Source organism: Chaetura pelagica, unplaced genomic scaffold, assembly GCF_000747805.2.
Source record: "Chaetura pelagica isolate M959 unplaced genomic scaffold, ChaPel_1.0 scaffold83, whole genome shotgun sequence".
NCBI classification, from domain to species: Eukaryota; Metazoa; Chordata; class Aves; order Apodiformes; family Apodidae; genus Chaetura; species Chaetura pelagica.
Genome location: NW_009952893.1, coordinates 6,896,108 through 6,918,859, shown reverse-complemented (window position 1 = coordinate 6,918,859; position 22,752 = coordinate 6,896,108). Strand labels below are relative to the sequence as shown.

Genomic DNA, 22,752 nt, shown 5'->3' with positions numbered 1-22,752 from the left:
GCTGGGGGGTGCGGTGCCCGGCGGGGGCTCCTCTCCCGGGCGGCGGCGAAGGGCGAGTTTCTCCCCTCTGCGCGCGGAGCGAAGCCGGCTCCTTGACATCCCCGTGCTGGCGGCAAAGGGGCTTTTCGGAACGGTGCTTTAATTAAATATGGCTCTTCAACTTTTTCCGCCACGAATGACGTCCGTCCTCTCCCCACACCAGGCCCTAGAGAGAGGGGAAAAACTTAAGGCCGAAAGAATTTAGGATGCACCCCCAGGGGTTGTTATGCCAAGGTGAGAAGTGCTGGTTAAAGTCCTTTAGATGTCATGGTCGACGAGCGTAACCAAACAAGATTGACGGAGAGGGGTGATACACTTACCTGTAGCAAGGAAAATAAGCTTTTGGGTTCCTCAGAGGGAGATTCTGCTTTACTATAAGGGAGCCTAAGCATTGGGTACGTTAATTATGGCTTCAGATATGTGTGAAGAGGAAAAGGGGTGTTGAGCGGTTAACTTTGAGGCTCGGTTTAATCTTGCAACGTGTAATAATGCCACGTACAGGAGCTTTATTAAAGGTGTCTAATACGGTAGATTATGAGTTAAGCTTTGCTCTGGGAGACTTAAATAGTCCTAGGCCATTTGTTTACTTGGGTTTGCTGAAGATCACTTGCAAAAGTTCAACTTGGAAGCAAGCCAGGAAAACATAGATAAATAAACAAGTGAGAAACCTTTAGGCTGAGAACTACTTTGTGCCCTTATTTTTGAATAGTCCCTTCTGTGCTCTTAATTTCTTCCTTTTGCTATACCGAAGAAAAGCAAATAAACAAAAACAACAACAACAACAAAAAACACCAGAAAAAACAACCAAACAACCTGTTAGGAGAGAAATAATGTTTATTAACTGGAGTTACTTAAAAAGGGAGTTAGTGTTAATTAGTTTTTTTTATAATATGTTGGCCCCCTCTTTGCACACCTAGCACACACCTTGCACCTTGAGATTAGTCTTTTAACGTGCTTGAAGTTATGCCAACGAAGTTTTTGGTAACATTTCCTGTTAACATTGGGAGCTTTAAGATAAACTTTAGGAACGTTGACCACTTCATGTTTGATTTTTTTTGTTGTTGTTGTATTAGAGAAAAGTAATTTGAGATTTTTTTTATATATTAAAATGGGTGATGAAGAGATTTAGGAATTTCATGTGGTCTAATGTGAAGACTAAGTATTGGTGCAATGAGGAGATCCAGTTGATTCTGAGGAACCACCTTCTATCTCCAAACCTCGTATTTCTTTTTTTGATAAATTTGTAATCAGGCTCCTGCCCTTTGTGCTTTGTGTAGGGACAAATGGGGATCTTTCAAAAGTGTACTTAACTTCAGATGTTTTACTGTGTTTTTGCAATGCTCAGAGTCTATTACAAGAAACGGTAATGTTCCATCATAAAAGTTTGGGGTTTGTCAGATGAAAGTAATTTTAATGTATTTTGACAAGTTCTCTTGCACCTGGAACGGTTCAGAATTTAATTGTCTTCATTATGGGGTAGTTTACATAACTAGTTTTTGATGAATTATTGTAACGAGAGGATAAAAGTCCATGTCCTGTGAAATTTTGGAATATGCTAGCAGCTTTTTTTCCCTAATGGCAAGAGGTGTACAGTGCAGGGCTTTCCTTACCTGTTAGGAAGAAAACAATAATATATGTGTTTGGGGTTTTTTTAAGCTTTCTTAGGAATTCCTGAAAAGGAAAGTTTCTTTGGATAGAAAAACAACATCTTGCGTGAGGTCTTTGATACTCCTTGCATGGTATCATCTCTTGTTTATCTTAACTAGTATTCACCTGTAGTATCCCTTCCTGTCACACTTCAGTTTGCTCCTGAGTGTTTGAAATGTGGGGCCTGTGGGTATGGAATAATGATTCAGCTGATCTGGAAATTGACCATACCAGTTTTACCTTGTGTTTTTTTCTAAATATGCTTCAGTCCTTATTGATGTAAATTATTTTTTGATCCATACTGAACAGTGAATACCAAGCTTAAGAGCAGGTTGGTTTTTTTAAAAAAAATTAGTGATAAGGTTAAAAACAGGATTAGAGTTTCCGATTGAACAGTAGGAAGCTACTGTTCTAACACACAACAGCCTTTGTTCACCCATGAACTGTCATACAAATGGCACCCAGAAAATGTCACATTTAGCTTCTGAACTAACCTAGGAATTGTGAAGGCATTTGTGTTATTTGCCCCACGTTTTCCAAAAGTTGGTAGTGTAGAATACAGAGATGTCACCAGCTGAAGCATGCAAAAGCTGTCTGTGTTGTGCAGCAAATGAGTTTGAACACATTTGAGTTTCCTTAGACCAGAATCTGATTATTTAAAGTTTTCTGTAGGATCAAAGAGTCTTAAGTGCTTGAAATGTTTGAGTAGATTTAGCTTTCTTGTGCTAGCCAGAATAAAGCAGTGGGGTTCTGGAATCCCTGCAGTGGTTCCATGTGTTCAGTTAAATTAGCTTGTGTCCTTCAAGTCTATTCTGGTCATAGGAGATATACAAGGAAATTATATTTTGGAAAGTCTGGGAAGCCTAGGAGATGAGCATGCAACTTTGGGAGTGAGGTGGGTGGGACATGGACATGGTTTTTTAAAAAAAATTGCACTTGGTGTTTGAAAGACTCTGGAGAGAGGTCAGACTAAACACACTGTGCCATAGCATTTCTTCTTAGAAAGTTGTAAGAAGGGGGAGAAGGTGTTAAAGTATGCCAACAAGAACACTTACCTCGTGTGGTTACCATGTTTTATTATACTTCGCTATATTCCACCTTGTAGGTGTAAATATTCCAGAAATGTGAAATTTTTCAGTTCTCTAATATCTAAAAAAAATCTGAAGTTTTCTGTAGCAAGAACTTCTTTTTTAGACTAGTTGGGAAGTTTCTGTGCCAAATGCTCTGGTTTTAGTTGTATTGTATTCTCCCTCACTGATTAAAAAGTAGCATAGCTTTTCTTATGTAATCTTTCCTGTAATTAATGTAGTTTTTACTAATCTTTTATTTTAAGGAGGTAAAGCAGGAGAACAATAATATATGTGCTTTTTTGGAGATGAAAAGGTGGAGAGCTGAGCTACCTACTTGATAATGCCACATAAGCTTCTTGGAGGAGAAACAGAATTGTGAATGTACTGCAACAAAAATGAGTCTTTCTTTGCAGGAGCCTAAAATAGTCAAGTCAGAAATATAAAATAAAAAAGGCAACTGTTTTGAGTGTTCAGAAAACTTGAATTATTCTCTTCCCTACTGCTTCATTGATGTGGTCTTGGTGAAGTCAAATATGGGCTGCTACAAAATGTGGAAAAGTAATTAAAATATAGGTAGTTATCAGGCATCTTCAGAAATCTCACTGAGTGTCTTTCATATTGTCTTGGCAAATGTCATTTATATTGTTTTCATTACACAGAAGGAAAGCAGAGTAAGATGTTTTGCAATAAATAGTGCATTGGAAAAAACAGTGTATTTCTAAGAAGAGAATTTCTGGTAAGAGATCAGACCAGGTTGCTTGACTTTCCTGTTTCTAACCTATTATTTAATACTTAAGGACATGCAATTGGCAATGTAATTGAATACATTTTTGTCCAGAAAATATCCCTTCAGACTCCTTTTATTATATGCACAAGCTGTAACTTGTGTGTGGCAGGGATTTCTACATCCTTCACCTGTCTTAATTTTTTTTCTATGTGCATTTTTTCCCTGGTTTTGGGGGATATTACATAACAAATCAAGATTTCTATTAAAAATAAAATATTGCATGTTTTTCGTGCCAGTTTTTCCATATATTTCTTCTGCTGTTCCATACTGCTGTTCTACTAACTTAAGAACCAGGAAGATAGTTGACTGAAAAAATAGGCTGTGGCTTATACAAGATCATGTTAAGTGTCTCGTAACTTTGAATGTACTTGTTGGGAAGAAGGTGCTTCTTACAAAATGATAATTTTGAACAGTTGTATGTGCTAATCTTTATAAAGTGGCATGTGTTCTTGATCCAGAAGAGGAACCACTAGATGCTACTAGATTGTTATTGGGTTTTTAGGTTTTTCAGGTTTCTTAGCTTTCTTGTTTTTATTTCCTTCTCTCTTTTGTTGCATTGACTCTATGTTTTTTCTGTGCTCTCTGCTTTCTATATTTTGTAATGAGCAAATCTGTGTTGCTAATAGCATTCCCAGTAATCTTTTTGGATTTATTTCTTTTTTAAAGACACATTGCTATGGCAGAATAGAAACTTGAGTGAAACCAAACTGTATCCCTTGCTTACATGCCAAATGCATCATATCATGGAATGTATGATGTCTTTTTCTTAAAACAGGTAGGCTTTCTGCATGTTTACGTTTGGCAATAGAATGTTAATTTTGTTCTGTATTTGGAACCAAACTTGGACCCTAGAAAAGCAGTGTAAATTTTATTATTTTTTTTTTAGTTTATGATCAATTGTAGGACTTAAACAGGAATAATGTTGGCATACTTTGCTCTCTTTGATGTTTATCCCTTTCAATAATTGTTATCTTTATCTTCAGTCCAGCTTTATTTTGCTGAGCAAGCAAGACTAGTTTTATACAACAGGCTCTTTGGTCGTATCAGTGGCTCCTTTCTGTAGTTCTTATAGTTAGAACTTCATTTTCTTGAAAAACGAAATTCAGAATTGTGTGTGGTATTCCAGACGAGTTGTTGCTCACATGCAACTATGTTCATGTTTTCCTGTTTCTGTAGCAAAGAAATCCTTGATGGGCATTAACCTCTTTCTCTGTGCACCCCCCCTCTTGTTTGTTTTTTTTCCCCCCCCTGCAGAGCTGAATGATTTTCTAGCTAACCTCAGAATGACTGTACTCCCAACTAACAAGCCCTGACTACATGCAAGTAGCTTTCATTGGTCCCTACATGCAGGGATCTTGCATTTTATATGATGTAATTTCATGTGGTTTCTAGTATGCCCTTTCTCAAGACTGGTCACTTGTGTTTGTGTCTTTTCCCCTCTTGTTGCAGTGCTTTCCACTTCTGTCTCATCTAAATCTACCTATCCTTTTCTGGCAGCATTGTTTAAAAAAAAAAAGTTCGGTATACTTTTTGGAGGAACTAGTAGTTATTTTCTAGTCCAATTCCTCTATATTAGCAGCATCATACTGTATTGTTCTAGAAAGTTTTTTTCTCATTTTAAGATTACTTTCTTACCATATTTATTTAACCTGAGATGATTTACTGAATCCAGCTTGCATCTTGTTTGACTTGACTTTTTCCAAGGAAAGAACTGATTCATTTTTTAGGTATTGAATTAGTCCAGCATGTCCAAAATCTGGCAACACTTACTGCATTTTTATCCTCTTTTCCTTTTTAATACAATGAAATTCAGACCAATGAGCTGGATTAATTATTTTCCTCTTTAAGTGTTAATTACTGTAATTTTTTATCACATGATAGCAAATTTCATTTTATTTTATTAAGGTGCTCTTTGGAATTTTTTGGGACAGCTCTAATATTTTGTTGTTGACAATTTTCAGTTCTCCAGCTTCAGTGTATTAGCCTGCCCAAGAAGATCCCATCAGTTTTGTGCCCCAACTGTTCCGCACCCAAATGTAATTTCCTTGGATGAGTTCCTGGAATTACTGAAAATGCCAAAAGCATTTTAACACTCAGTATTAAGGTATAGCTATGACAACGTACACAAATTAACTCTCAAAGGATATTATTGAATGTGTGTTATTTTCAGGAACTTTTCACCTGCCAAAGGTATGAGTGAAAATGTTCCTTGTATCAGTGAAGGAAAGGAAGGAAGCCAGGGGAAGGAAAATACTTTTTAAGATATTTCTGTAAAGTCAGGATACTTTTCAAAGCCGTCAGCAATGTAAGTGGAGGATGTTTTTTGCTCAGTTCTCTACAGACAACTGAATAGGGTTGGTTATGTATGTGTAGTTTGATTAGGTGTATATAACAAAGTACCTTCTTCTGAAAGCTGGGAGAAACATTCAGTCTGTTTCATATTCCTACTTCTGAAGAGATGCAGAGATCTCTAAAACTTTCTCCAAATCCTGCTGCTCCATCCTCAACTTGCTTGCATTTTTTGCTACGCTTTTACCAGAAACACAGGAGGGAGGGTAAGGGGGGAGTGGTCTCTAGTCTGTTTTTTCACACTTCCTGCTCTGCATTCCTTCTCTGGTGAGTAATAGCAGTTTATGCCTCTGCTGTTGTTCATTACCTTTCAAAGCAACAACATGGATTGTCAGAATTCTTAACAGTCTCTTTGTTGCCCCTGACTCTCTATCAGCTGGGAAACCATCCAGAATCACTGGTGTTGTTTTCCTGAATCTGCGGGCACACAACAGTCGTTCATTGATTTGTACTGGGTTAATGTTTGGAGAGTAGCTGTTGATGTGAAAGGAATCTTAGGACAGCAGGTGGGTGGGTGGAATTTCATTTCCAAAGTTTTCTTTTCCACAGCAGAGGTGCAAGTCAGCGTAAAGAAATATATGTTGTATCTGAACATACCAGATTTGTTTTGCAAATAAGTGCTTCTGCTTCAATTTCTCTAACTCTTTAATTTCATTTACATGGCAAAATATGTACGCAGCAAGCTGGATGCCAGTTTATAAGCTGTGGAAGCTCCTGGTTAACCTGCCATGTGAATACCTACTGTCTGAAGTAGATTACCTAGGTGACATTGGTAGCTGTATCAGGATCTGTCAATCTTCTGGGAAGGACAGGTTGGATGCCAGGTATTTAGTGCACACTGATTAGACTGATCCCTGAGCCTTCTCTTCTCCAGCCTAAACAACTCCAGTTTTCTCAGCCTCATATGACAAGTGCTTCAGTCCTTGTGGCCTTTTGTAGGACTCCATGCAGTCTAACATGGATTGGGGAGCCCAGAGCTGGACATAGCACTCCAGATGAATACCACTAGTGCTGAGTGGAGGGGCAAGATCACCTGCCTCAACCTGCTGGCTGGGGTACTGTTGGCCACCTTTGCTGCAAGGGGGCATTGCCAGCTCATGTTCAACATGGTGTGCACCAGCACCCCCAGGTCTCTCTGCAAAGCTGCTTCCCAGCTGCCTCGGCCTCCAGCCAGTACTGGTACCTGGGGTAATTCTTCCCAAGGTGCAGGGATTTGCATTTCCTTTTGATGAACTTAGGTTTCCTGTTGGCCCCTTTCTCCAGCTTGTCAGGGTCTCTCCAAATGGCAGGACAACCACTCCTCTAGTCACAGCATAATGAACTATTTTATGACTGTATATTTTTTTTCTCTAGACGTGCTGTTCAGTCTCTGCAGTGTGGCAAAAACTTGTTTTCGTTATCTCCCCAGTACCATTGCATGGGTGGTGTATATAGTGATAAAAGTCACAAGGGTCTTGAAATAATTCTGACTTTATAGTAAAGGGTTTTTTGAAAGCTTAGGGGAACAACTTTTTTACAAAGTAAGTTAAGATGTAGAGATTCTTGAATATGGTAGGGATCTCCTGGCAGCAAAAATAATGTTCAAAACTTAATGGTCATCACCATTGCATGCTGTATTTAATAATTTTCTGAAGGGTGTTTTTGATAACATGAAGACTAATAACTAAAGCTGACTAATGAAATTGTACCACTGACTGAATTGCTGCTTCTGTTTTTCAGACACTCGTATTGCAAAAGCTGCTGTTGAAAATAAACAATTTTTTTTTATAAGAAGAGAATGGGTAAGTTCATTGTCTTTAGAGGTTGCTTATTTTGTTTGCTATTATGTGAAACATTTTCTCTTAAATCAGTAGAGAAGGTGGATTGTAAGTCTGTAAACATGTATCTTGCCACTGTTTTTTATAGTAGCCTCAAAAGTTAATGGAACTTTGTACAAAAGGTTTAGGAGGATTTTTTCAAGTGATTGTTAGTTTGTTGAAAGACTTGTTCAGACTGCATCTGATAAAAAAAATAAATAAAATAAATAAATTTCACTTGTTAAATATGCATAGTGCTGAAGATACACATGCAAAAATATGATGCCTTTAGGCTTTTATAGCACTAAACTTTTAGATAGCGGATAAGACCATTTCACTATGTACTGTTTAAAGTATTTTTTTGTTTTCTTGTTCTCTTAAGGTCAACCTGTTGAATTCTGGCTAAGTAATCATAATAGGGACTGATTTTTGATAAATTGCATTGTGTGTGTGATGACTAAATGTCTGTCAGAGCTGCGTCTACAAATGTCTAGTTAATGAAACATGATTGGACAGGTTCAGGTTTTACCTGTACTTCTTCTGAATGTGTTTTATTATGTTTGGCACTAGCAATACTTTAGTAAAGTACTTTACTAAAATTGGCAATAGCTACATGATAATTAAATTTTAACTCAACATTCACAAACCAACTTAACTGATTGGGGGAGTGTTATATTTGCTGTAACACTAGATACAATGCAAGGTACATGTTCTAATAGAGTAATTTCTATTCTTGGTGTCAGAAAGAGAAACAACTAACAATTTAATGGAAGGTCTGAAGTGTATATCTGTTTTATCTTCTGTACTTCTGCATACCATCTTGGAATAGTGGCAGTATATTACTTTTCTAGATACATACAGATCTCTTCTGTTGTATTTTTCCAAGCTAGAAAAACTTCTAGGATTTTAATTTTTAGTTTTCTGTCAAGTTTAATACTGTTGTGAAAATCAAATTATATGTGCAGTGTCAAATTCAAGTATTCTTAATGGAATTCTAACTATAGTTATCATCTTAGTCCCTTACAAAATATAGCATTTGAAAGAAGGCATTAACTTTCCAGTTTAAATTTGATAGGAATTGTATATTTACTGGGGTGGGTTTTTTTCACATAGTTGTTTGGGTTTTTTTTCAAATATATTTTAATGCTAGTGCAGTCTTTAGTAATAGAGTTTACTGGAACAGACCAACTACAGAGACAGTCTCCCTAGTGTGGTGGTATCCTGCCATGCCAAGCACAAAGTAGTTAGTGGTTCCTGGCTGCCTAAATAGACAAGAGAGGTGCAAGATGGGCAAACTGTTAAAAGACTGCACAGAGTGAACAAGGCAGTGCTGGCAACAGTAATGTTCTTTTTTCAGCTTTTTAAAGATAGCACTGTTAAGAGAAAAAAAACAAAAAGAAAAGGGGGATAAGAGGTTCTAGAGAAATAAAATAGAGTATAGTGAGACAAAAGGGAAGCAAAAAATGTACAGTCAGAGCTGTTGTGGGGTGAATTTTCAGATATCCCTGGTTTTAGTGCTTTGCACTTTTCCATGTTTTCCACCAAAGGTCATGAGTCTGCACTAATGCTGGGTTGTTCTGGGTCTGCCTGGGCAGTGGGGGAGGATGAATCCTGTTTAATGTATTTACATTAATGTATTTACAGGAACACTGATTTTATTCTTGCCTGTGCTTCAAAAAGCACTTTTTTCCTTGCAGTCTGTATTTTTAGATATTACATATATACTTGGGTAACTTTTAGGAAGAACTAGTATGATAAACATTGCAGTAGCCGTATGGAGGGAAGCAGTAGCGTGTTCAACTTACTTGAGCAAGTCTAGTGGAAAATTTCACCCCTACATAAAATTTTAGAAATCATGTCAGAATTTGGTGATGGATAAATAAGAGACATATAAATTAAAAAGTCCTACTTTTCCAAAAAATCTTACTTTAACAAAGAAGTTGTCTTCAAGTATGCAAAATGCTTCTTATTTCTGGTTGTATTTGCTTCTTCGGTCTGCTAACAGTTGTAGAAAAGACTGCAGCTTGCATTCTTAGCTATGTGAATCAGTCATTGTGCTCTGAAATGTTTAATCTGTTTTCCATTATAGATGGAGAAGAGAAAACGTATGGTGGGTGTGAGGGCCCAGATGCTATGTATGTGAAGTTAATATCCTCCGATGGCCACGAATTCATTGTAAAAAGAGAGCATGCATTAACATCAGGAACAATAAAAGCTATGCTGAGTGGACCAGGTAGGTACAAAATATTTAGTACCTGCAAGTCCTTTGTTTTCATTTTTTGGACAGATTGCATTTATATCTTTCAGTGAGTGAAAGTTAGAATAAATTACAACTTTTCCAGCTCATGTGTAGTTCCTCTTTCCAGTGGAACGGTCCACCTCTGTGGTGTATGGGCTACCAGACATATAATTGGACTCTGCTTTTGGACAGTTAGTGATCTTATGGTACCATTACTACTAGTTTCCCATAGTATGAGAACTTGAGAGTATTACTTTCTGGGCCTCAGTCTACCCATGGCAGGTGGTGAGTGATGAGCTTTGTATCAGTTAGCTTGTTTCTTTTCTCTTCTTCCACTTGTCTTTTGCTTATTAAACATTTTTTTCTCTCAATCCAAGGGTTTTCTTGCTTTTATTCTTCCTTTCGTCTTCAAGCAAGCAGCTGTGTGGTACTTAGCAGCCTACTGAGGTTTAGGCCACAGCACATTCACAAGATCCTATGGCAAGGAGTTCCTGAGCTCAGTGACTAAAGTTAGCTTGAGAGGAGAGTAGATAAACTCCCAGGAGGGACCTTATATGTTACTGAATTAATGAGACCACTTCTGGTTTAAGGAGTGTCTTGAAGACTGAAAGGGTGGATGAGAGAAGAGGGAGAAGTTAACTTAGTTCTTTTGTGAGACCCCACCTGGAGTACTGTGTCCAGTTCTGGAGTCCCCAACATAAGAGCTCCTGGAGAAGGTCCACAGGAGGGCCACAAAGATGATCCGAGGGCTGGAGCACCTCTCCTGTGAAGACAGGCTGAGGGAGTTGGGGTTGTTCAACCTGGAGGAGAGAAGGCTCTTGGGACAGCTCATAGTGGCCTTCCAGTTCCTGAAGGCCACCTACAGGAAGACTGGGGAAGGACTTTTTACAAGGGCTTTTAGTGAGAGGACAAGGAGTGATGGATTAAAACTGGAGGAGGGGGGATTTATTTAGACATTAGGAAGAAATTCTTCAGTGTGAGGGTGGTAAGACACTGCAACAGGTTGCCCAGTGAAATTATGGAAGCCGTACCCCAGGAAGTACTCAAGGGCAGGTTGGATGGGGCTCTGAACAACCTGGTCTAGTGAGGGATGTCCTTGCCAGTGCAAGAGGGTGGATCTGGATGATGATTAAGGTCCCTTCCAGCCCAAACCTTTCTGTGATTCTATGATTAACACGTGCTTTCCCTATTCTGTACGCGCATCATTTACCTTTGGTCACTTGAGTGGTGGGCAGTGGCTATATGGAGCTTTGGTATGAATATGGTCATTCTTATATTCTCTTTCAGATTCTGGTGAGGGGAATTACTATAGAGATCTATTTGCTTAATCTGTTTTTTAATTACTTAGTAACAGTTGGGCAAACTGAGCAAGTAATATTTCAGAAAGATGAGGAAAAGAGGGACAAAAATAACAGTAGAAGGGCTGTGGAACTATCCACAAAATACTTTATCATCCAAATTTCATGCTTATAGGTACTATAGAAAGCTAATTTCAAATGTGCTTGCATTTTGAGATTTGAGCTTTGGATAAATTCTTCAGTATTCTTCCTATGTAACCTTTCCTCCAGTACATCTTGAGTTTCCCTGTCCCTCCTGCTTGCCTATTTCTACAGCTTACCAAGTTAATGTATGTCTGAGGTTTCGACCCTCTGTCAAATCTGCCTGAAACTGATAATGGTACATCTGCAGATACAGAACATCTGGAAACCTTTTATTTTTTTCCTTGGAGAAGACAGCTGGAAATTTGGATCAATACTTTTTTTCTTTTTTCTTTTCTTTTTTTAAAATGTTGTTTCTGTGACCTCGAATCTTAATATGCTTGAGGATTGTGAATGTGGCACATCCTGCTTTACACTGGAGATTTCATACCTGGGAATAAGGGACTTGGATGAGTCTATTTAAAATGTGTTGTATTAGTATTGTAAAGCATTTCATTTTGCAGTGAATTGAGGTTCTGATTTTTGGGTTGATGTTTCATTGTGTGTCTGTTTTGGTTTTTTTTCCACAGGTCAATTTGCAGAAAATGAAACAAATGAGGTGAATTTTAGAGAGATCCCATCCCATGTCCTATCCAAAGTATGCATGTATTTCACCTACAAGGTCCGCTATACTAACAGCTCGACGGAGATTCCTGAATTCCCAATTGCACCTGAAATTGCACTGGAACTTCTGATGGCTGCAAACTTCTTAGATTGTTAAATAAAATAAATTATAAAAAAAAAAATGTAAAACTTTTTTCAGTATTTAATACATGTAGTTCAGTTAGTAACTTTTTTCAGATAGCATGTTGCGTGTGTGCTATTGAGAACTGTAAAGTTCACTGCAGAGGCAATTGCCTTCAGTTCTTTTGCATATAGCAATCATTCAGTTGAAGTTTGTTTTGCTGCTTACACAACTAAGGAACTTTTCACAAACTGAGACAAATAAACAAATATGCCAATTAGTAGATGGCTATGCCTTATCCTTTAGGTGTGGTAGAGCTTTCTTTTAATACCATGACCATAGAAAATACTGGAGTTTAGTCTAATTCTCTCTAAAAGGTAATTATAGTTAAATATGAGTAGCTGTTTAGGGTTTCTAACTTTATCTTATTGTTGAAGTTTCTAAACATCTGAACTTAATCTCCTTTGTAAGATAGCTGTCCTTTAGCATAGTTACACTAACTAGATTAGAAGTGCCCTCCCTAAGGTTTGTATACCGACTGCGATACTCTATTTAGATGGAAAGTGGAGTAAGTAGGAGAATGCTTAAGACTTTTAATTTAATTCATAGTATAGATGTGTGTAAAGGTGTACTTGATACATTTTTCTTTTATAACCTACATTTTCCCCATTGGTAATTACAAGTATTTAAGTCACTTGTCTCTACAGTAAGACTGTGATCCTACTGACGGTGGCTTTTAAGGGGAAAAAATAACTGTTACAATCTGTGTATATTATCTTCTGTATAACATAAAAAGTTATTCTTAATGTACTGTCACTTGACCTGGTATAGATTTTTTATGGTTTCAGTTATGGTTTTTTTTCCATTGTTGTGATTGGTTCTGTAAAGTCTGTATTTAATCTTTAGAGTTGTAGTTGTTTAAATTTTGTAACATAGCAACTGAAAAGATAGCAGTTACCCTATCTTTTACTTCTTCCTCGACCTCTCCCTTGTATCCACAGGAAAAGACCCTGAGATGTGGAGGTCTTTTATATTTGAAGGAAAGGACATTAAGCAGATGTTTAAGGAGCTGTTTTATAAATTTCTTAGGTATTTCCAATGTTTTTACAAATATTTTAAGGGAAAAGGATTGGCAAGCCACTGACATAATACTAGAGTGGAGCACATCATCTCTTGGTAGTTCCTGCTGGTAGTTGCCTATACTATCAGTTCTTTGTTCAAAACAAGTTTCCTTAAAGAAAAAAAAATGAAACTTGAGATAAGATGTAGCTTTTTGTTCAGTTGCAGCTTGAAGAACCCTTCTGCAAAAATAATTGTAAAAGAGAATAAATCTAGTGCATCATAAAAAATGGTGCAAGAACAAGGTAGTTAAGTGTTTCCATCAGTTGCCACTATTTTAACTTAGTTTTGATCAAGAAGTGGTTGTGGTCTTTCATGGAAAAGTCCCACAAACAGGTGGTGGGACCTCTTTATTGATGTATTAAATCATGGTGAATTTAGAGGGCTGAAACTCCCTTCTAAACCTGTTTGCCAACATAAATACAAGTTTGAGATTTTTCTGGACAAAACCTAGTAATTTACACAGACCAGGCAGCCTGCCCATGGAGGAATTCAGTTCTGACAAATGAAACTTTACTCTGGGATCGAAAAATGCTTGGTAAGACAAGCTGACATTTGTCAATGTGTCAATAGATTATCTGACATTTGTTCACATCACATACTTTGGCACAATTTATCGTGTTTAATGTGGGGATGTTTATGACTAGATTGCTTTTGCACAATAAAGCTGAAGTGCATTGGAAGGTGATTGAAATCATATGCTTAAGCACTCTGGTCAGTGCTGTTAGTAACTCATTTTCAAAAGCACTAAAAACGTAAAGACAAACCAGACATACCCTGTTATGCTGCTTTTGTTAGAACCACTAGGAATACCCTAAAAGGTCAAGGAATATCAACATGGATATTTTAGTCCCAGCTACATTTCAGTCTGAGCAAGTCTCAAGTTCTTCGGCCATTTTTAATATTCTTGAGGTTAATGACTTTAAGATAATTATTTCATTTACAATTGAAGGTAAAAGTGTGTGATTTTTTTTAAAAAAAGGTGTTTCTTTTCCTCTCCTCCCCCCCGCTTTGAGTATTCAAAAATAATTTCCTGTTAAAACATTGCATTTTATTATTCCGTACTTCAGCAGAAAGGTAAAATAGCTGGTTTAGTTCTAAATAATAATTTTGTTGGTTTTTTTCTTCAGTTTAATGTATCATACAATAGCTTTGAACACTCAGGAAATGCAGTAGTGTCCTACAGTGCACTATTTGCAAAACCACCGCTGTTAAAACTAACCTGCAGATTTCTAAGGGGGAGGGGGGGCAGAGGGAATTAGTGCAATTTCCGTGATAGTGACATGGGTATGCTATTATCAGACAATTGGAAAATTACCACGCTTAACCCCCAAGTTCTAAATAAATTTCAAAATTGAAACTTTTTAAACCTGTGTTTCTGTTGATTTATGACTTTTCAGAGCAAGTATTTGTATGTAGAACCATAATTTTCATGCCTCTGTGGTGAGCAAATTACTAATATAATTAGGGTTTGGCTAACAGGTTGTGAAACTACATGTATACTATTAAAGGTTGTTTTTTTTTTCATGGCTCTGAAGTTTTATGGATTTGAAGTGTTTAGGTATCTATCTGTGTGCACCTCTGAATTACAAGTATGCACAATTCTCAGAAACATGTACTGAAAAAGGATGATATTCCTGAACAGCCTTGAAGAGGATATTTTTAATGTTTCATGTGTCCTGTAATACTCTTTTTACTTAGTAAGCTAGTCCTGTATCTGATGGTTTAAATTTTAAACTGAACCACTGATTTAGCCATAAAAAACTGCAGATTCTTTACTAACTAAGCAATGAGAAAAGTCCCACAGGGTTATGGCATTTCATCACTTCAGTATGTTCAAGCTGCTGAAGAAGTCCTTGATGGTGTCCAACATGAAACAGCCCGTGCATCTGGAATGATCAGAACTCTGCTCCACAAGACACAGGACATTCCGTTTTGGTTTTGAGGTTGAAGAAAGGAGGATTCACCATCAAGATTTGCCACGCTGTCATATTCAACAGCTGCATTGAACACTATTTCTTAATGGTAGTAAGTGTGGAAAACTGGTTGCTTCTCTCTGTTCTTTATTGCTGTATATTTCTCAGGTGTACATTGCAGCAGTGGCTATTTGCTTTTTTTTACCCTTTCTTGTTTTTACTTTTCCTGTTGGAAGGGGTTTCCCAACACCTGCCTAAATCTATGGGGTAGATAAAATGAAAAAGGAAATGTTTGGATAGGAAAGGTAACTTTTCACTCCATGTTTGGTGTCCCTAGTTTTATGTATTTTGTGAAGTCTCAAATATTGCAGTATCATTTAGAAGACTAACAGCACAGTAAAAGCACAGTGTTTGTGTGTAAGTACTAATGAGATATAGCAGGGTTTGCTAGCTGAAAGTGAGGGTGGAGGCTGTGCTGTAAACTTAATTTCAACCACTGAAGAAGAGAAAAACAGCAGGAACTCATTATTTTAAGACTGAGTGGATTTGGAAATTAAACTACTGTGTGGTTTTTCAAAGACAGACCCTAGCTGAAAGTGAGGGTGGAGGCTGTGCTGTAAACTTAATTTCAACCACTGAAGAAGAGAAAAACAGCAGGAACTCATTATTTTAAGACTGAGTGGATTTGGAAATTAAACTACTGTGTGGTTTTTCAAAGACAGACCAAAAGTTTTACAATTAGAAAGAAAAAAAAAAAAGGCATCAGGTTGTTTTTCCCATGGAAAAAGTTTAACTTTGAAGAAGTTTCTGACAAACAACAAATTGGATTGGAGTTGTTTTTTTAAAAAAAATGTAGCTTACTTGTGGCAATTTTATAGGACAATAGCAATGCTGTGAACACAATGCTTTGCACGATGCTTGCACGAGCTAGAAAAAAGCACAGAGTATATTTCGTGATTATGATTGGACATCTCTGAAGCTTGTTTGAGTGTCATCACAGAGAAATGAACAGTGAGTTTTTAGTAATTCAAGTTTTAGCAAGTGTTACTTGTCATGAACTAAAGCTTTGAGTATGTTACATCTGCAACATAGTTTGTGGTGCTGTCTCTCTTCTATGGGAGAAAGGTCACTGAGATTTAAAAAAAAATAAAATCCTAGTCATTACTATGTTACTGTTTTATGTTTACAAAATACGGGATTTCCCTTCCGTGCTACGTGGGAGAAGAATCTCAAATAAAAGATTGTGATTTGGAGGACTTCAACATTTTATCTTGCTCAACTTACATGTTGAGACAGTTTTCAAGATATTAATTGTCTAATGTTTTGTAGCTCCACTTACTGAGGGCCGAATTGGAAAATTAAGTTAAAATTGTCCCCGAAATACACATGCATTTTAGACTGGTGAAAGTAACAATGAGGGTATTGAGACAAATTAAAATCTTGCTGTAGAGTTCTAAAGTTACTGGTTTTCAGGATGGTTTTGTGAGATTTTCAAGGGAATACAGGCATGGATTAATGCTACTCCATATTTATTTTTTGCCAAATTATTTCTTCAACCAGAAGTTCCTTTGAAGTGAAAACCAAATGCTGTTAATTCCTTTGATGTTAATTCCAATTTAGAACTGCCTTTTCAGGTGAGAATTCATACGTAAGGCCTTTCTTTCCATGAAAAATATGCTGCTGGTAGCCTATATGCAATTAATAATAGAAAGCCTTTATCTCCAAAATCACTGCTACACAAAACCCTAAGTAATACATAATTCATGACTTGGGTTGCTGTAAATTCTTATTACTCTGTCTTAGTAAAACAATGGGATACTTGTTATGCAGGTTAATTCATTCTTACATAAATAGTTCTCAGTTTTGGTTGGTATCACCAAGCTTAAAAAAATACCTAGTGTCTAAATGCATTTAGTACAAAGGCTTTAATTTCTCTTTTTATACAGGTGAAAACTTCCCACATTACCATACTTAATTGACATGTAATGTTTTCTAGAAGTGGTACTCTATTTGAGTCAGAATTATTTGTAGCAAATTACTTGAAATCTGTAAAGAATTTATCAACATTGCACAAACATTTAAGCTGCTTTCAGATGTGTCATTGAGCAGAAGAACTTCTGAAGAAGAAATAATGAAGAACATTTGACTTGTAATGAACAACTGTGACTTAACAGAAGAACAGTCTGAAAATACTTTGCTGAAATAGTCAAGTAACTGCTCAATCATTATGTTTTTGTAACATAGCTCAGGTTCATGGTAGTCATGTCCCATGTGAAGTCTTATCTTTCCTGAGGGACATTAAATAAATAAAAAACCCCTAAATTATAGTTATATTTCAATATAAACTGTATTTATCATCACTGAGCAGAGTCTGAACCATTGTTTTTGATGGATAATCAACCTGCTCACATGGGCTCCTGAAATAGATGTTTTTCATGTGGAAGAATTTTTTTTAATTACACAACCTTGCAACTTTTTAATGTATTACTCTATTTCATTGAGTATAGGTCCTACACAATTCCAGTTTTTTATAGCTGTTATCTTTATTACAGAATTTATGAGAGTTAAAGGATTACTGGTGCCAAAAACCCCATGGCTTGGCAATTACTACAAATTGGTAATTATGGCATATTACTAAAACAGGCAATTCCACTCCTTTCCCTGGCCATCTCTCCTCTTTCTTCCCATGCAGTAATTATAGCAACTGTATGTCCATAGAATAGGAGAGATTCCTTTTCTGATCTGATGGAAAATTATTTTGTTAGTTTAGTCTTGCTGTGGATAAGCTGAAAGCCAGAGATCATGCAGTGACTGTAAAATTGTCAAATTCTAGACAAGAGAAGAAATGGAAGCATATGACAGCTGAGAACAGAATGACCCTCTTCTGCAGATGGTGCACTTGCAGCAGATCAGGAATAAGGTGAAACCTTTCCTTTAGCCTCCATTTATCCCTTTGAAAGCCCTGGGATGGAAGTGATGTGTGTTACTATCCAGAACAAAGTAAGGTAAAAATAGAAGTCATTGCTGAAAAAGCTACATTATCACTAAAGAATAAAACAACAAAATCTCAACAGGGCAAAGACCTTGCAAATGTAAAGTATTTTTCGCTTTTAGCTCTGTATGCATCTTCCCTTGTATTCTCTATATTATCTTGTCTTGTTTTGATTCTACATCTTTTACTTCCATGATGCAGACAGCATTTCCTGCAGGTGCATCAAGCTTCTGTTTATCTGAAGAGCTCTGTTCCAGAGACGTTTCAAACTCCATGCTTTTCCTGAAACTGGCAGGCAAGAGTGGAAGGAGAATTTGGCACCATTCCTTTGAGAGATATGTTGTCCTCCATGCTCATGAGATGCAGTCTCCTGGCACTGCAGATTATGCACTGCAGTTGCTACACCATTGGAGTAACAAGGAGAGGTTAATGCCATGTATAGTTGACTTCTGTGTGAGAAGGAGATAAAATGAAAAGGTAAAAAAGTACAGTGGACACAGACAAAAGAAATCAAGTTCCTGTTGTATTTTAGTGGCAGAAATTGTAAAGAATCAGGCATTGATAGTGCAGTATGTAAAAATAATTATATATATATATAAAAAACAAAAAAAAAAGGAAGAAGAAAAAAAACTTTGGTAATAGATGGAAGTGATGTGTGTTACTATCCAGAACAAAGTAAGGTAAAAATAGAAGTCATTGCTGAAAAAGCTACATTATCACTAAAGAATAAAACAACAAAATCTCAACAGGGCAAAGACCTTGCAAATGTAAAGTATTTTTCGCTTTTAGCTCTGTATGCATCTTCCCTTGTATTCTCTATATTATCTTGTCTTGTTTTGATTCTACATCTTTTACTTCCATGATGCAGACAGCATTTCCTGCAGGTGCATCAAGCTTCTGTTTATCTGAAGAGCTCTGTTCCAGAGACGTTTCAAACTCCATGCTTTTCCTGAAACTGGCAGGCAAGAGTGGAAGGAGAATTTGGCACCATTCCTTTGAGAGATATGTTGTCCTCCATGCTCATGAGATGCAGTCTCCTGGCACTGCAGATTATGCACTGCAGTTGCTACACCATTGGAGTAACAAGGAGAGGTTAATGCCATGTATAGTTGACTTCTGTGTGAGAAGGAGATAAAATGAAAAGGTAAAAAAGTACAGTGGACACAGACAAAAGAAATCAAGTTCCTGTTGTATTTTAGTGGCAGAAATTGTAAAGAATCAGGCATTGATAGTGCAGTATGTAAAAATAATTATATATATATATAAAAAACAAAAAAAAAAAGGAAGAAGAAAAAAAACTTTGGTAATAATTTGAAAACATTATGAATAATGGAGGCAATGAAATATAGAGACCCTAATCAAGCAACGTTTGACCTTTGTGAAACTGGCTAGATAGATCAGAGCATTATGTTCATGCAGTCTGAATTTTAGTTGCATTTTTCCAGTTAATGTAAGGTAATGCAAACGCTGAAGAAAAGTGAATTTTTATGTCCAATTCATGAGCATTTTAAGAAATTATTTTAAGAAGTACAGTTTTCATTATTTGGTCTATATTTTGTATATGTTAGTCATATATTTGATCAGATCAATACAAGATAGCTTCTGAAATAATGAAGGTAACAGATCAAATTCCCCTTAACCTGAAAGTTTTCAATATTTGGGATCTAGACCTCCAATTCTTGAAGTCGCTGGCAAAACTTGGGTTGACTGGTGCAGGATCAGGCTGCATTAGCCAAATACTAAATCTTGTTTTAAAAAAAAAACAAAACCCAACAAACAAATATTGCATTGGCTATCTCTGCACCTACAATAGAGTAGGAAGGGTTAACTGTAAAAGTATTTACATCCATATTTTGCATAGGTAAAGGTCAATACTGAATTGAACAGCAAATTACAATATAACCAACTGCTTGTGAAATCTACCCACTCTGGGGTTTTGGGACTTTCATTGCTGAGATTACTGCATAGTTTAGAACAAAGAATACTATGAACTGTCACAAAATGAAAATTGCAACTGCATTTAAGGAAGAAAATACTGATATTAGTATAATTTCTTTCTGGGAGTCCACTAATAGTGATTGTTTTCTGATTGTGCTTAAGAGATTGACTCCCTATAGCATTATGCACTGTACAAAAACACTTATTAAAAAGCACACACTGCAGGCTTGGTTACTGAGCCATGGGGAAAGGCCAAAAAAAACAACCCAAGAAAACACAGGGACAATTCTCCAGCTGCCTCTATTCCCATGATGGCAAGGAGCAAAAAATGTTGCACATACATACTAGACAACTGCATGACACTTAAAAAACAAAAATGTGACAACAGTGATAGAAGATACCTTCGGTAGTCCTGTAAGAATAAACTCTACCGATGAGAATTCAGGGATGGGGATATTCTGGTCATGAGTGTCAGCTGCAGAGTAGGTTAGCCATCCAGTTACATTAGAGTGGGTAATAATTAGTTTTTGCTTTATTATTTATGTGAAGGGCAAACTGCCCCTTGCTTTTTATGCTTGCTATCCTCAGGAATGGGATTTGCAGCACAGATTAAGTTATCTCAGGAAAAAAATATTTCAGTACAAAATGTAATAGATGTTTTAACATTTCAAAGCCATGTGTGATAAGAAAAAATACTTGTTGAACTTAAAGACAGTTAAAAGCTATGATTTTTTGCTAAGGTGGCTTTTTGTCCAGTGATAATTTTTCTTTATGACAGAGTAGAAGTCATATTTGTACTGATTACAGTTAGCTTAAGACTACAAAGCTCATCTATCCATGCAGAACCAGCTCAGAGTCTATCAAGTCTGTTCATAAGCTTATGCCTTTTCATATCTTCTGATCTTGAACAGGGTTTTCTGGAACAGACTTAAGAAACTGAATATAATGGATTAAAACAACTTCTATCTCAGTGTGATTACATCAACACAGATAGTCAATATGTCCATGTTTACAGATGAACACATGTCCTTGATGTTCTTGCTATCTTCGTGGCATATGGCATTAAGAAATGTATTTTAGGATAAACATATGTTTGGATCATGCAAAATAACAACATCTAGTAAAACAGAAATAGTGACGTTCCACTTAGTGCTCCAACAGCTTAAGTTAGTTCTGAAGAACTACAGGAAAAAGAAACATCTATCAGGTCTAATATCTACTTAATGCAATAAATCTTCTGAAACCCAAACAGTGTTGCCAAATTATATAGTACATAGTGACTTCCAGGGGAAAAAAACCAACAAACAATAAACCAAAACCATAAGCCAGCAAGACTCTTCTGATTTAAGTGTTGTTTAAATGAAGTCAGTAGAGCAATGCCATCTTGCACAGTGTCAGGAGCCCATAGTTTATGACTGAGAATTGAGGTTGAATTCAGAAGACAAAAAGTACAGGATTTGGTTTACATCACAATACTTTTTCCATCCTTATTTTTGGTAGACCAGTTTCTTTTCCTACTCAAAAATTGAACACATACTCCATTCTGTCATCAGTAAATTCCCACAAAGCCAAGAAGCTTCTTGCCTTCTGCAGCCCCTCACAGGGCAAGGAGACTTTTGCTGTGTTCAGTTCTTCCCTTTGAGCAAACCCCAGAAGTCTGTATGCTCACTTTACATCAGCTGATGCTGGGTACAAGCTGGATGCCGATGCTGTGTTGTACTGGGTTTTCGTTTTCCTCCAGTTAGCTGTTTTCAAAGTTGAGGATATATGAAAACATACCAGAAGGTAAAGCCTGTAGGCAGAAGTAGGATATTGCATCACACTAAATAATATGGCTAAAGAAAGTAGGCAGGCTTTCAGATGCACAAATCTTCTTTAGGGCTAAAATTAAAGCAGATTTTGAAGGCAAATACAAACTGAGAAGAATTGTTCAGTAACTTAATTGGATGTGTATTAGGACATCTCCGAAGGAAAAATCATATGGAATAATGAAGCAGAAGTGACCTAAGGGGCTTCTTCAGAATCATCAGAAAGCATGGGTGTGAAGGGACAGAGAAAGGTATTCCAATGTTTTGGAACACACAGCAAAATCGGGAGAAACTGAGATTGTAACAAGCTACAAAATCAGTATCTGTATTAAATCCTTGGTTTTACATTCATAATCCACTAGGATTATGCGTCGTATAGCTTTGTCTTTGGAAAAACGTTTTGTAGGTTTATCTTGAGCGTCCATTTAGTCTAAACTACTAGAGCTGGAACAACTGCTTCATGAAAGGTGTTTCTTCAAGTTGCTTCACGTATCGATTGCGCGTCAATTGCTCCTAGTAGCGGTGCTGCTTTATTTTCACCTACAGAGTTGCCACAAAGAGGCTGCAGCCCAGGAAAGGAAAACGTAGAACCCAAGACCACTCCCCTTGAAAACCCATCCGTGCCGGTTCGGACACGGACACGGACACGGACACCACCGGACGCACGGCCGCAGCAAAGTCCGATGATCTGGAGACGGAGGAGCTGTGAGAACGACAGAGAAGCAACGGTTCACCGCCCCCAGGGCCAGGCAGCCCTTCGCACAGCGAACCAGCTGCTGGCCCTGCCGTCCGGCCCTGCCGGGGACCCCTAACGCCGCTCTGGGGGTTGGGAACCCGACGCCGGGACGCGGGGGGCGCAGCGGCCCCGGGACCCGCCGCCCCCGCCCCC

At 37.3% G+C, this 22,752-nt stretch overlaps 2 protein-coding genes across 3 annotated transcripts in view; one reads left to right on the top strand and one right to left on the bottom strand.

Annotated features, from left to right (window-relative positions):
* Positions 1-2,757, bottom strand: part of TMEM70 (transmembrane protein 70) — a 6,100-nt gene extending 3,343 nt beyond the window's left edge. The window contains exons 1-2 of the mRNA XM_009995608.1: positions 2,742-2,757; positions 18-205 (exon numbers count right to left, since the gene is read on the bottom strand). Of these exons, the coding sequence (XP_009993910.1) occupies positions 18-205; positions 2,742-2,757 (204 nt within the window). The remainder of the gene's footprint in view (positions 1-17; positions 206-2,741) is intronic.
* Positions 2,758-7,608: 4,851 nt separating this feature from the next.
* On the top strand, positions 7,609-12,373 carry TCEB1 (transcription elongation factor B (SIII), polypeptide 1 (15kDa, elongin C)). 2 transcript variants are annotated; one of them, XM_009995576.1, is made up of 3 exons: positions 7,609-7,673; positions 9,778-9,921; positions 11,936-12,373. In XM_009995576.1, exons 1-3 carry the CDS (start codon positions 7,670-7,672, stop codon positions 12,124-12,126), a joined length of 339 nt encoding a protein of 112 aa, XP_009993878.1. In that variant the 5' UTR covers positions 7,609-7,669; the 3' UTR covers positions 12,127-12,373. The 2 variants fall into 2 exon arrangements, with proteins under 2 accessions (XP_009993878.1, XP_009993879.1); XM_009995577.1 differs by lacking the exon at positions 7,609-7,673 and having other exon boundaries at positions 9,776-9,921; positions 11,936-12,148.
* The last annotated feature ends 10,379 nt before the right edge of the window (positions 12,374-22,752 follow it).

Excerpts from the sequence above, each read along its gene's own strand:
- TCEB1 (XM_009995576.1), top strand. Across the intron at positions 9,922-11,935 it reads AGCTATGCTGAGTGGACCAG|GTCAATTTGCAGAAAATGAA; the intron begins GTAGGTACAAAA and ends TTTTTTCCACAG.